The sequence below is a fragment of the Uloborus diversus genome, chromosome 2 (genome assembly GCF_026930045.1).
Source record: "Uloborus diversus isolate 005 chromosome 2, Udiv.v.3.1, whole genome shotgun sequence".
Lineage (NCBI taxonomy): Eukaryota > Metazoa > Arthropoda > Arachnida > Araneae > Uloboridae > Uloborus > Uloborus diversus.
In genome coordinates, this window is record NC_072732.1 from 204,745,859 (window position 1) to 204,761,210 (window position 15,352).

General features: G+C 33.9%; 1 protein-coding gene across 1 annotated transcript in view; it reads left to right on the plus strand.

Annotated features, from left to right (window-relative positions):
- The window catches only part of LOC129216250 (glutaredoxin 3-like), a 35,161-nt gene that overhangs the window by 5,368 nt on the left and 14,441 nt on the right, over positions 1-15,352 (plus strand). The window contains exons 2-5 of the mRNA XM_054850447.1: positions 110-224; positions 6,921-6,995; positions 7,081-7,179; positions 12,471-12,555. Of these exons, the coding sequence (XP_054706422.1) occupies positions 110-224; positions 6,921-6,995; positions 7,081-7,179; positions 12,471-12,555 (374 nt within the window). The remainder of the gene's footprint in view (positions 1-109; positions 225-6,920; positions 6,996-7,080; positions 7,180-12,470; positions 12,556-15,352) is intronic.

The following is a 15,352-nucleotide window of genomic DNA, read 5'->3' on the forward strand; positions in this document are numbered from 1 at the left end:
ATATAATTTTATGTGTTCAGTTATTTTAATCTTTATTACAGAGAAAGTGTGAGCATAAATTTTCTTTTTCTTCTTTTGAGTTTATTTTTAATTACTTTTTTTTTCCTAGAAAGTTGAAGGTCATGTATTTCTATTTGAAAGATTCAGCTGAGTGCAACCAAATGTCGGATGTCATAGCAGAGCTGAAAAACACTGGTGAATATGACAATACTGTTTTCTTGAAGGTTAGCATTTTTTTTTTTTAAATACTTTATTTGTGTCTTTGCCAAATACTAACATTTGGCCTAATCAAGACCAAATGTTTGACTATTTGGCCTTCAAATACTGCAAAAGCATTTTTTTTTTTTGTGATTAAATCGAAATTACTAAAATTTAAGCCCCCTCGAAATATTTGAACTTTATATATAGTGAACTTTTGGTTCTAATCATACGAAATTCGCGAAATGTTCAGCTTGGGAAAATGAAGGTATCTGATATTTCTTGAAAATAAGAGGTTTTACAGTAGTTGTCTTTAAATGAGCAAAATATTTGTTGCATTACACTGGGCAGAGCTAGATAATGTAGACGCACGCCGTGCGCGGATACATCCTCTGTGTTGGGCTTAAAAGCCTTTATTCAGTATCTTGGAGCGCTTTTAATTCAATTACAAATGTTAAAGTATTTTTTTTGAAACTTACCTCCGATATGCTTTTGCCACTCCGCGTCTTGTGTCCCAGCGGCGGATAACTGAAATTGATTCGGGCATGATCGTGCAACATCGGAATCATCCTATGACTTAACACCCGATGGTTGAGATGTTTTTGGCTACCTTGAGCCGAAAAAACGAATAGAAAGATTGTTGAATCACTCAATCAGGAATAGTTGAGATGTATATCTCCAATGCAAAGTAGGGTGTGTCATGGGATGACGTATCGCGGTCATAGAACGTATAAATAGATTGATCGAAATATTTTCAGTGCTCACTTTTGTTTTGTGTTTACTCCCCATTGGCGTCTTGCCATTTTTTGTTGACCAATCAGGGATTGGTCTTTGAAGGTTTGGCAACCATGCTAGGTTGTTGATTGATGTTGCGGCGCGCTTGAGCCGTTGATGATGCAACGTTTTTGAATTCAAGCTGGGCTTGAGATAAGTTTTATTCAGTGTTAAGTATTGTTTAAGAATGTTCTAAATTACTCCGGCTAATGGAGGGAAAAAATGTCAACATTGCTGAAGACGTTCGCAGGAGATGAAGTTCATTGCCATTAGGCATAACACTTAACCTTGGCCAATACCTGGATTGATTTACCGGTGCTCCTGTGGTGGTGTGGGACAGTCATCAGTTTGAAATCATCGATGTCCTTCAGAGTGACCTTCATGATTGGATTTCCTAGACGTTCCTACCAGAGTTCCAGAAAGTTCCGGTGTGATTCCTGTGGATGCACAAGTTTGCTTTCCGGTATTTGAAGAGGTTCTGCTAGAACTAAGCAAGCCTATCGGCCGGTGCATGATGGAACAGTTTTCTTCGATTACACTTGGTCAAGAAGTCTTCAGCAATGTAAACATGCGCATTTAGCGCTGGAAGGTGACATTTTTACAATTTTTCTAAAATGTTTCGCGTTTTTCTAAAAGTGTTTATTTAGTAATTTAACTTTGAAATTTCTGTGATTATTGGGGGTTTTTGTACACTCTAAATTATTTTTGGTATTTAACAAATGTTTATTGTTGTATACTGTGATATTTTAATAAATGTTATTTATTTAAAATTACTTTGAGTATGTTTTATTTCTTACTGGCAGACTGCACGGCCTTTTGATGTTGGGGTTCTGTAAACCTTTTCATTTAGTTCTATGAACTTAAGGTAAAGACACATTTCCCAACAAGTGGTAGCAGAGCGTGGTTTGGTCTGCCCGTGGGAAATAAAATATTTTTTGATAATGGATAAAGATTATAGAAATATAGAAAAGTTGGGATCCCATAATTGGGCCACCTGGTCCAGAGATATTAAGATGGTCCTTATTGAAAGAGACCTATGGGAAGTAACCCAAAAGAAATTAGAGGGGGAAAACATTCCTGCACTTGACCGGAAGAAATGTGGTCAAGCTTTGGCAATAATTTATTTAAACTTAGAAGGCGACGTAAAAAGGCTGATAGACGATATAGAAGACCCAAGCGAAGCTTGGAATACACTGAAAGGTAATTTTGAACCCCCATCTCTGGCCAGGATGGCGACATTGTGGGAGTCCTACTTTTCATGTAAACTAAATGAAAACGAATCAATTGGGTTATTCGCTGCCAGGTTGGGGGGAATCCATAAACAACTTGTTGATAATGGTTATATAATGGAAGAAAAGATTCGGACTTTTCAATTGATTAGGTATCTGCCCTCCAACTTTGACAGTATTGTCCAGGCTATTTACCGGTGGGACGCAAGTATGTTTACCTTCTCCAAAGTAAAAGATGAGTTATTAGCCGAGGAGGGTAGAATCAAATATTTGACTAAAGAACCTGATACATCAAATTCGGCAATGAATGTTTTTTCTAAACCCAACAGACACGGAGTGGCAAATGAAAGGAGTAAACCTTTTTTTAAAAACAAAATTTGTCATTATTGTAAGAAAAAGGGTCATATTGCCTCGCGGTGTTGGAGCAGGAATAAAGATAGTCAAAATAAAAAAGTAAATAATAAATCTAAATCAGACGCTCAAGCTGCTGGCATGTTTTGTTCAGTGGAAGAATCTGACGAAATCTCGGCTAACTCTACTATTCCAAAATGTGAAAATTCCTGGCTTTTTGATTCAGGAAGTACGGCACATTTTTGCCGGGACAAAAATTTGTTCACAGAATTAAAACCTGTTCAAAATAACCAAATGGAGGTGGCAGTTGGTAATATTAAAAGTAAAGTAGAAGGAATAGGTAGGGTAATTTTCAAAATAGAGTCAGATAGGAAGCTGATAACAATAACTTTAAATAATGTATTCTATGCTCCAACATTGCGCCGCAATTTACTTTCCGGATCATGTATTGACCGACAAGGTTTTAAAATAAGATGGTATCCGGGTAAAATTTGTGTCTTTAATAAAGAAAATGTTAAATTGTTTACTGCAGTCTTAATTAATAAACTTTATTATGTAAAACCAAGTTTTTATGTAAATTGTGAAAATACCAATTTTGTTGATACCCCTACTGTTAAGAATCACTTTGAAAGGGCCAATGCTGTGAATGTAGACATGGAGCTGTGGCATAAACGTTTTGCTCATACAAATATGGACACTATTAATTTAACAAGTAAGTTAGGAGCCACCCAAGGTCTTGAAATTAAAAGGGGGCCCAGATTTGAATGTGAACCTTGTAAATTGGGTAAAAAGAGAAAATGCTCTTTTAGGTCTGTTCCTGAGCGTCGGTCACAAGTTCCTCTTGATCTAATTCACATGGATCTGGCCGGTCCTTTTCAGACTGAATCCTTAGGGGGAAAAAGATACATTTATTGTTTAATTGATGATTTTTCTCGCAAATCTTTCGTATTTTTCTTAAAGAGTAAAGACGAGGCATTCAATGTTTTTTTGAATTTTCAGAAAAGAAATGAGAGGTTTCTTGATAGGAAAATTAAAGCTGTTCGTTCCGACAACGGGAGAGAATTCGTTAATGATAAATTTGAAAGTTATCTCACTAGCCAGGGGATAAAAATTGAGAGGACTAACACTTATACGCCTCAGCAAAATGGCGTTGTGGAGAGGTATAATCTCACGATTATGAATGGTGTTAGAGCAATGTTAAGAGATTCCGGGCTAGGAGAGGAATTTTGGGCAGAAGCAGCTATGTGCTTTAATTACGTAAGAAACAGGACTGTAGTCGGAAATGAAAAGAAAACCCCTTTTGAGCTTTTTTGTGGGAATAAGCCTTCTGTTAGACATTTGAAAGTATTTGGCTGTTTAGCCTACATAGGATTACCAAAGTCTAAATTAAGGAAATTAGATATGAGAGCTAAAAAGGGGATAATGGTGGGATATGCCATTCGGACTCGAGGATACCGGATTTGGGATCCTAACACCAGAACTATTACAGAAACCATGAATGTTAACTTTAATGAAAATGTCAAATGGGGGGAATCGTTAAATAGATCCAAATCAGAAAGAAATTTTAATTTTATCAAACCTATAAGTGAAATTGAGTTGGATCAAAGAATTAAGGAAAGTACTCAGGGAATTCCTTGTAATAAGGTTAAATGGATTAGGGAAGTGAAGAAGAGAAAAACGGGGAAGAAAAAAGATATCTATTATTACACAATTGCGGGGAATAAGAAAGTTCGATTGAGATCCCCAAAGGAAGTACTAAAATATTGTGATGACCACAAAATAGAATATGACCCCAAATTCTTTGACTTTTCTTCCAAAAATCCTGTAAGTGGGGAAGTCTCTAATGGGGATCAACCCCAGGCAGGAGATTTGTAGGAATGTTTTCAAGGAAGGTGATAATATAAAGAGGAAAGCAACACTTGAGATGCTTTTTTTCGTTTTTTGAGTTTAATCAGTAAACACATCCCCCTTTGCTTTTTTGTCGGACAGTGGTGGCGCTAACTGCAATGGGACCTTTGTAATATAGTGTCTTCTTTTTAGAAGGTGCCTAAGGCTCCTAGAGTCACAGATGGTGCAGGACTTTTTCAAGCAAAAAATATAATATACAAGAAAAAAAAATTGATTAATTAAATAAACAATTCATACTGATTTAATGCAATACCATAATACATACCTCGATGAGGAAATCGGTTAACAAAGCTTGATGATTGACAGCTTTTTTTTATCTACAATTATCTTTAATTTTGCACTCGCTGTAAATTCTCCTTCTACCCACCCCCTAAGAATGCTACTAAATTTGCAATGTACGTCACAGCACAGATGCCTGACATGCAGAACAATACTGTTCAAACGAGAGAGGAAAACTCTGGCAAATTTTCTGCAGAATTCTGTTGAATTTCTGCAGAAACTGCAAATTTTCTGCTAATAACTTCCAACTAAAGATATCATCCTGAAAATTTCTTGAAATTAGAAGAAAATCTTAAATTCTCGCAAATTACGCTTTTTTGGTGGAAATCTAGTGCAAAATGTCAAAATTGTATGTGTTATTTATAGAAACTTTACTTTGAACTTGAGAAATCTGCAAAATTTGTGCAACATTAAGATATTTGCAGAAAATCATCTTTGACTGCCTGCACCTGCTTTATGCCCTTAATCCCCAATACGGGATGAGATTTTTCCAGCTTTCACCAGAATACTAACTTTCTGTGTTTTTTTTTTTTTTTTTTTTTTGTAAAGTTTTCCCCCTTGTTTCACTTTTTCAGACCTCAGAGCAATCCTATATATATTTCTTATAAACCTGAAAAGATTCTGATTTTTCTTGCATCTTTGGTTTCCATTTCCTTATTTTTTCCCAATTGATCTTCATTCACTACAATTTCTACCATGAGCGTATATGCTTCAGAAACATGCCAACATTGAATCACTTGTCTCGCTGAAAATTGCTTGTCTTGCTTGAGATTTCAATCCTGTTGCATCCTAAAAATGTATCAATTATTTTGTAAGTTTTGAGGTATTTTACTATATAATGCTATTACTCGACTCATTTTATGTATTTTTTTAGTAATTCATTTATTTATTAACATTATTTTAATTTAATTGCTTTTTCATATAGTATAAAATTTACCAAAGAGAAAAAAAACCTTGTTTGACACAATAACTAGGATTTTAATAAAATTTTATATGTTTGCTTTTTCTCCATCTTTCATTTGGAGAATCTTAAAAGGTTTAGGTTTTACCGGGGTCAAATTTTGGATTTTCTAGTTTTCATGATCAAGTAATTTTATAGCATTCGATGTGTACAATGCAAGAAGTACTTGCAGAATAATTTTGGTCAAATGATTTTACGTTGCAGAACATCACAAAGTATTCTGCTTTAGAGAGCATGAGAAAATAATTGAAATTGCTGGCAAATTATAAAAAAAAAAAAATTGAGTTATGCAGTTTTTCTAGATACACAGGTTGTGGTGTGGGCTGTCAGGTTCGACTGTATTGAATTCTCAATTTGTTTAAATAAAAAGGAGGATTTTTTTTTTTTCTTCCCCTGTATTGAGTTTTTCTGAAACCATTAAAATTAACATTCCAAGTACTTTTTTTTGCTGACAAATTGTTCTCTCTTGTATATTCAGTAAGTTAACGCCCAATAGCCAGGGCAAAAGCAGAAATACATAAAATACACCGCCAGCTCAGTCATTTCCAGCCGAGGACTGCAGTTTCGTGCTTATTAGCACTCATCAGCCCAGCATAGGAAAGTGACTGAGCTGGAGATGGAAAACCTCTTAAGGAAGCCAAGAGTGCCAAACAAACTGGTAGCTAATATAGGATTAGCACTGACCAGATGAGTGACTGAAGCAATGGTTCATTTCAGTGTTGGACCGGCAGTTCCTATGCCGGGCTGATGAGTGCCAATAAGTACGAACTGCAGTCCTTGGCTGGAATTGACTGAGCTGGTGGCGTATTTCATGTAACTTAAAACTCGTCTGGTCTGCGCTAATTCTGTATTAGCTACCAGTTTGTTTGGCACTCTTGGCTTCCTTAAGAGGTTTTCCATCTCCAGCTCAGTCACTTTCCTATCCCGGGCTGATGAGTCCTAATAAGCACGGAATAGCAGTCCTCGGCTGGAAATGACTGAGCTGGCGGTGTATTTCATGTTCTCTCTTGTGTTTTGCAGTGGTATAATTAGGGGTATAAGTTTTAAGCTTTAATGGGGGTAATGCAAAATCTGTCTTCTTTTTTTAGATTTAAATTTTAGTTTACTAATTACTTGTGATAGAATTTACGATTTCTATTTATTTCTCAGTTTAATATGTTCCTTTCCTATTGACTTGTAATATTTTTATCCTTTTTGATATGCTTTGAATTAATTTGCAGGTTGATGCATCTGAACTAGAAGACGTATGTAAAAAGAATAATATTTCTAGTGTTCCTACATTTCTTTTTTATTCTGTAAGTATTTTGCATAGCTTAAAATATATATTTTGCTTGCGTTTGTACTCACTCTGTAATTAACCTTTATTTATTATATTTTTAGGGTGAATGCTTGATTGATATGCTTGTAGGTGCTAATGTCCCGATGCTATCCAAAAAATTGAAAGAGAATTTAAGCAAAATTGAAGACAATCCTGCAGGAGTAAGCTTTTATTATTAACACGCTTTTATTAGCTTCACCTGTATGTATGTATGTATCTTGTAACGGAATCTTGCAGCTCAAATTTCGCCCACTTCCTGCGATCGGATTCTTTTGAAATTTGGCACGCGACCTCGGACCCGATGACTATGCAATATTCTATAATCAAATTAATTAATTAACTCTTTTAATTGTTAGTTTCCTCCAATTTTAATCAATATTTCGGCATAAATCCAACAATGTGAAAAAGGAAAAAAATTAAAAAATACATTAAAAAATGCTTGCAAAAATTATTTAAAAATATCTACAAAAACCTTAAATTTTTTTGCATCAGACAAAATTTGTTCCAATGTTCCAAGGTAATTAGAACATGAAATATAATTGTTTTTAACTAATTTCATGCCAAAATTTAGGTGAGCCTTCAATTGGAAATTCATTGCTGATCAGATCATTGTTGAACAAAACTTTTATTCAAATGCATCTCAAATTTTCAAAGTAATATAAATATGATTTCCGAAAACATACATCGATGACTCACAGTAGCTTCCCATCGGGGTGCCCTTGTCTTAAATTTAAGATATTACCTCGCACTCGTTTTATAAATAATTTCGTCGCCTGATAATCCTCCAACATAAGACTAAAAAACAGAAAAATAAAATAATAGTTTAAAAAACTAAAAAAATACGCTTTCGTAGCAAAATGAACTAAAAAGTGAAAAATAATCTTTGGATGATAGTAGTTGACCAATCACTTAATTTTAATGTAATACAAAATAGCGTGGGGGGCTTCTTATCAGTTGTCTTAAATTCCTTCCATTTGTTGTCCTTGCAAAAATGTAAATAGACAGCACCCCACGCTTTTTTTGTATTACATTAAAATTAAGTGATTGGTCAACTACTATCATCCAAAGATTATTTTTCACTTTTTAGTTCATTTTGCTACGAAAGCGTGTCTTTTTAGTTTTTTAAACTATTATTTTATTTTTTATTTTATTTATTTATTTATTCATTCCTTTGTATAAGTCAATTCCCTAATCAAGCAAAGTGTTGGGAGACATTGATTTTTCTTGTTTAATGTGAATCATAGCTCCCCACAGTATTTTAAATTCTTTGCAAAATAATTACTGTACTGTGTTTATGGGAAACACTAGAAGTAAGCAAAGAAATGCACTGTTTGGCAAGGTCAACAAAAGGGCAGTTCTCAAAAGGTGGGAGCAAACACAGACCTCAACTTTGAAGCTTCAACACCAAATAACTTTCATTTTAATTAACTCAAAAAATTTTGAGTTAAATTATAATACTGTATAGAGACAAGAATTGAAATAAATTATGGAAAAAATGCTCTTTAAATGCCCTTAAAAAAATATTTTCTTTGCTAAAAGGCGCAATTTTGGACATACCAAAACGTTAACTGAGCAAATGTACCATTAAAGAAAATTTTTTTAAAATTATTTCCATACGTTTCAAAAAAAATTTAAAGGTATGAATCTTACACTGAATAATTTTTTGTTAATATTTTACACAAATAACAAAAGTAAAGACAGATTATTCACTTTGTAAACGATTTTAGAAAATAGTAAGTTTGAAATTTGATGCATGTCCAAAATTTATGATCTTTACAATGCTATTTTTTGAGAACTAAGTACATGATGTTTTCATTTTAAAGGTGTTTATCGAGCCTCAGAATCAATTTTTAATTGTTTAAAAGTGTTTTCATAAGCTTTTGAGCAGTATCTTAGAAGAAAAATGATTTTTCTTAAACATACATGTGAGATGTCCAAATGGCGTCACAATTTTGACGCCGATAATTCTGTCCGTTTAATCATAATTTTTGATGATCCACTGTCTTCTAGCCTCAATAAAAAAGGTTATTATAATGTTATCTTCTTTAATCCATTGGTATTTTGTATAATTAATACATTACACATTGAACAATACATAAATAACAGTAGAAACATGGCTGGTTATGATTGCAATGAAAGCCATTTTGCGCTAAAATCGCCAAGCAAACCACCGTTGGTGACAACACAGTATACGATAAGCTAAAGGTTACCAGAGGGGAATTCCAGTTTGACAAATGTAGTTTATTGTCAGCTGCACCAGTTTTGGCGACTTTATCCCCTGCGCTAGCATTTTTTTTTCCCTCCGCTTTTATTATTTTAGGATTTTTTTTTTCTCTTCTTTTGGAAACATAATTTAACAATCTCCAAATAGAAATACGAATTTCTTTTTTCAATGATTTTGTTTTAGACATGGTTTTAATTCTTATGACATAAGAAAAAATATTCATTTTTAAAACTGATGTCACTTTTTACATTTGTATTATTTTTAATTTAAATAATTGTTTTAATTCTTGAATTTTTAGAGTTTAAAAAAAACATCTGCAGTTGATTTGTGAACAAATATCAGTTGGTAATTTTCATTCTATCTTGAGATTTGAGAGATAGTAAGTTTTTTCAGTTAACAACATGTTTTGAAAAAGTGCTTTAAACAATTTAATTAAGTTCTTTTATGGAATTTGTGTTGTATTTATATGCTTTTTGAAGTCATTATTGATTTTTAATACCTATTTGCAAAAGGATTTATTGCAAAGTTTAATACTCACACAAGATTATGTCTTCTAGAAGTAGAACAAAACATGAGGTTCTGGTAGAAGCACATTCTAAGTTTGGAAAATATCAGCAGAAAATGAAAGTTAATAATCCAAAGAAATACAAATGTTATTTAATAAAAGAAGCTACGAGTTTATATAGTTATTTCCATGAAGCTTTTTTTTTTACCTTTCATCAACTTCTTCAAAATCATTCTAAAACTTTATTATATGTAAAGAGCAGTATGTATAGCCATTCAAGTACTTCATTAATATCCTCTTTATTATTAAATTGCAAAATTCAAAATGTAGTAAATAAAATTTTCATTGGGAAAAGTTAAAAATCAGATTAACAATTGTCAAAAATGGTGAAACTTACATTATGATGATGTCCAAAATCTGTACCTACAGACTGCTGATTTAATTTGCTAATTAACAATTTTTACAAATACCTGCTGTATTTTCATGTTCATATATTGTGTTCTAGGTATGCATACTATACAATAAAAGCAAAATTGATGTCAAATTTGAAAATTTTTTAAATTGCTCAAAGTTAACTTTTTTTGTTCCCACCTTTTGAGAACTGCCCAAAACAAATTTGGCTTGGACAATAAGAAATTGGTGCCTAGTACAGGCCGAATGGGATCTCTTGATCCTTTTTGTGTTTCTAAATGTAAAAAAGTTTAATGTCTGTACAGAAAAAAAATAATCTTAGAAAATAATAAACTATTGGGTTGTTCGGAAAGTCATTTCGTTTTTTTTTGGGGGGGGGGACATGAAAGACAGTTTTCGTATAATGAATAAATATTTTATTAAATTGGCCATTCTGGTCCAACACCTTTTGCCATCTTTCTGGCAGTAACATAATTCCCCTCTCATAAAAGTTTTGGTCCTTGCTTGCAAAAAACTGGTTCAGGTGGTTTTTGACATCTTCATTTGAGGTAAAGGTTTTGCCATCCAAAAAATTTTGCAGGGACTGGAACAAATAGTAGTCGGAAGGCGCCAGATCTGGAGAATATGGTGGATGTTGCAGTACGTCCCATTCAAGCTGTAAAAGTTTTTGGCGAGTGACCAAACTTGTGTGAGGTCTCGCATTATCCTGGTGGAACACTACACCCTTCCTGTTGATTAATTCGGGCCTCTTCTCTTTAAGTGAATCATTCAATTTGTCCAGCTGATGACAATAGACTTCTGAATTAATAGTTGTATTGTCCGGCAAAAGCTCAAAAAAAAAACGATTCCTTTGACATCCCACCAAACGGAGAGCATCACCTTTTTTTGGTGAATGTTGGCTTTTGACACGCTTTGAGCCGGTTCATCTTTTCTGCTCCATGACCTCTTGCATTTAACATTGTTGTGTACAACCCATTTTTCGTCCCCAGTAATAATCCGCTTCAAAAATGGATCATTTTCTTGACGTTTGAGGAGCGAATCACACGCGTCAACGCGACGACACAAATTTCGCTCCGTAAGGACATGGGGCACCCACACATCGAGCTTGGAGGTTAAGCCCATGCCTTTCAAATGGCCATAAACAGTCGAATTCGACAAATTTAATCTCTCATTGATCTCTTGTGTGGTTATTCGCCGATTTGCATCAACTAATGCCTTTATCGCATCTTTGTCAGCTTCGACCGGCCTTCCAGACCGTGGTGCATCTTCGACATCAAAATTGCCGGATCGAAATTTTGCAAACCAGTTCTGGCACTGGCGTACTGTTAACACGCCTTCTCCATACACATCCGTCAATTTTTTTCTCGCTTGGACAGCATTTTTACCTTTTCTGAAGTAAAAAAGTAAAATATGACGAAAATGATGCTTATTGCTCTCCATATTTAAAAGGGCACCAACCAAAAACTACTGCGTAGAATTAATAGAACTTTTTCACACACAAGACTTGCAATATCAGCTCTCAAGACATATAATGGTTATGCGGCTTAAGTGTGAAGTTGGTTTCGAAAAAACGTAATTAAGTCCTCTGACGGGAAAAAACGAAATTACTTTCCGAACAACCCAATATTTGTATGTTAAAACAAAATTGCAAAGTTTCATTGTTAAAAATGTCTTAGATGAAAATAAAAGTTAAAGATTTTTGAAAAAAAGTTCAATACTTTCAACTTGGGGCCGTCCTCAAATGATGTCCCTCTTTGAAAAAGGCATAGGGTTTCCTGAAATTGACTGGGGCGCAACAAGTTGTGTGACATCCTTCATTCTCTTTGCTAGAATATGTTTATGGAAAATAGCATGACAATTGCCTGAGGGGGAGGGGGGTCCAAAATTGTTCAAAAAACTGACATCATTTATGGACATCCATTTATGATAGAATACATTTTAAGTTACATGAAATACGCCACCAGCTCAGTCAATTCCAGCCAAGGACTGCAGTTCGTACTTATTGGCACTCATCAGCCCGGCATAGGAACTGCCGGTCCAACACTGAAATGAACCATTGCTTCGGTCACTCGTCTGGTCAGTGCTAATCCTATATTAGCTACCAGTTTGTTTGGCACTCTTGGCTTCCTTAAGAGGTTTTCCACCTCTCCAGCTCAGTCACTTCCTATGCCGGACTGATGAGTGCTAATAAGCACGAAACTGCAGTCCTCGGCTGGAAATGACTGAGCTTGCGGTGTATTTCACGTATTTCTGGCTATAAGGTGGTAGCTTACTGAATATACAATTTAAGTTGATTTTTTTTTTCTTTCCAGGACATAAACTCGCGATTGAAAAAATTGATAAATAAAGCTCCAGTGATGCTGTTTATGAAAGGCAGTCCTGACATTCCCAGATGTGGTAAGAAACATTAATTAATTATGTTTATTGTGGTTTCTTGTGTGTACTATATATGAGGCAGTAAGAAGCAAACAGTGTTAGAAATAAGCAGACATTAGTCACATTTTGTGCCCAGAAATTTCAGTTCGATGCCTAAATTTCCAATCCTCCAAAAAATCCAATGTTATTCAAAACTTTTTATTGAAACATTGAAGCTTTTCTTTCCTGACTCATTGTGATTAACTCGTGTGAATGACCGGAACCATGAATTTGTAAAAGTCATTTTCATGTGCAATCAGTTTCCTCTTTAAAAACCTTTTTTGTATATTTTACAAATATGCTATTTGCAGTGTGTTGCATACAGCAACTCGTATCAGAAGTTTGTTTTATAAAAAAAATTATATTTGGATTCATGATTCATATAAATTGGTATCTAGATTGTTCATATTGATGCCTAGAAACTTAAACTAGGCACCATCATGATGCCTAGATTTAAATTCTTAGTTCTAACATTGGAAACAAATGGATGCAAGTGAACACGCCGTATGCAAGGGAGTGTTTTTTATGGTTCAAAACCTCTCCAAAATTTTGCAAAAATGTTAGAAATATAATTTATAATTATATATTTTTTTGAAAAAAATTACCTTTTGATTTTATTTAAAAAAAGAAATTGGCATTATTAAAAAATGTACAAACTCACTACTGTATCAAAACCAGGGCTGCGGAGTCGGAAGGAAAATAGCCGACTCCGACCCCGACTCCGACTCCGGGGTTTCGAAACACCCGACTCCGACTCCGGCTTTTTTATTTATTTATTTTTCAATTCAACCCCTATCCCCCTCATGAGAAGGGAGGAAAACCTCTATACAGAGATTGAAATATTAATTTGTTTCTTATGAAATTTAAGCGCTGTATTTTTTTTGTAAAATTAAGAAGCATACAACGTCAGAAATTGAATTTGAAAATCAAATTGTTCCAATAATTACGATTTTAAAATTGAAATCACATAATCATCCTATTGTTAAAAAAAATTGAAAAGGTTTAACTTGCTCCCCATTAATGTTTAACGAATATATGTTGATCAAATCGTGTGATTTTCAAAAACGCTTTTTTTGCTAAGTCAAAAAACCTTTCTAGAGCGAGGGCGGTCAGCTCCGGCCGAGATCCATCTGGTGGGTGACACCTCAAGTATATTTCAGAGTTTATAAAAACAATACACATACTTTAATTCTGAAAAAAAAATCCCCAATAAATTTGAAATTATATTTCATCTATAAAATTTCAACGAAAATAAGGCACTATACTTGTATTGAGGGAAAATATGGGGTACATGTACGCTTGGAGAAAATTTTACAGAAAATGCGGCAATATACAGCTTTGTACAAAATTTTCTTTTTCCTATAATTATTCCCTCAATTTTTAATTTTAATTTTACTGGTTGCTTTAGAATTAATCTTGAAATGAAGATTTTAAGATTAACTGCAATTATTTGAGTGTTGTAACCAAGATATTTGTTCTATTTCATACTTTTGTTGAGAATCAAGCTTGTAGATGTTGTCCTTAAATTGAAAAGACAGATATATTTTATCATGTCTTTTAGATTTGCGCCTTTGCACGCCAACACTAAGTTGAATTACAGAACACCGTAAGACACCTCTCGAACTACGGGCTCCAACTTGCTCAAGGGGTACATTCCTTTATAACTAAGGTCGAAGTAAAAAAAATGTTATTATTGTTGTTTTAAAGTGATTTAAAAAAAAATTATTATTGTTGTTTTAAAGTGATTAAAAAAATATAAAATGTTAGGTAAGAAAACCGTGCTCACAGTTGCTATTATTTCAAGAATGTTGAAAAACAAGCAAACTAGGGAACAGCGTAGGTGGCTATTACAGAAAATTCGATGAACAATCAAGCCAGCTGGTTATTAATGACAGTTGTTTTCTTATTAGTAGGCTTTTATACATGTAATCGAATCAACTGGTAGTCAGTTTTTCAAAAAATGCCAGGAGAGTCAGCGAAAATTAAAGAAAAAAAAGTAGACCGGAGTCGGAGTCGGCATATTTTCTACCGACTCCGACTCCAACTCCTTTACGCCAAAATCAGTCCGACTCCGACTCTTCGACTCCGACTCCGACTCCACAGCCCTGATCAAAACAATGGTATTAAAATTTGGAGAAGTCTATAAATATTTGAAAAATAGGCCCCATTGTCTTCAAAATACATTCGATGGAAGACTTTACTTTCGGCTTAGATTGCCATACATAAAATTCAACAAAATATACTTGCTTGGGGTATAGAATTGATGCAAAAAATGTTATGCATTCTTCCAGTCCCTTGTGTAGATTGTTAAAATATCTGCTTGGAATGAATTTTTGCAGTAATAAAGTCAAATTAGTAGAAATGTTAATTGAATATGACACAACGCTAAGTTCTCACATGGGTTTAAAATTGTATACATAAATTTAACTTGTAATTGTTACTTTTTTTAATGGATTGAACTTATAGATTTTCCAATGAATGTATATTTTTTATTCATGCTGTGTTGCAGCCCCTACCACAGCTACTAATACTGTGAGTCAGGGCCGTAATCAGACTTTTGTTTTAAAGGGGATTTTACCAAACATATTTTTTGAAACATTTATATGATCGATGAAATTTGGTTTCATGTGTATTCTATTGATTTTTGTTACAATAGATTATCTAAATGGAAGGAGGGGCTGTTCTTAAAAAGCGCCATATTGTTGCATAATGAATGAATTTCTCAATAACAAACATAAACACACCATGAGTTTGTACAATTTTCCAGTCATACTAATTT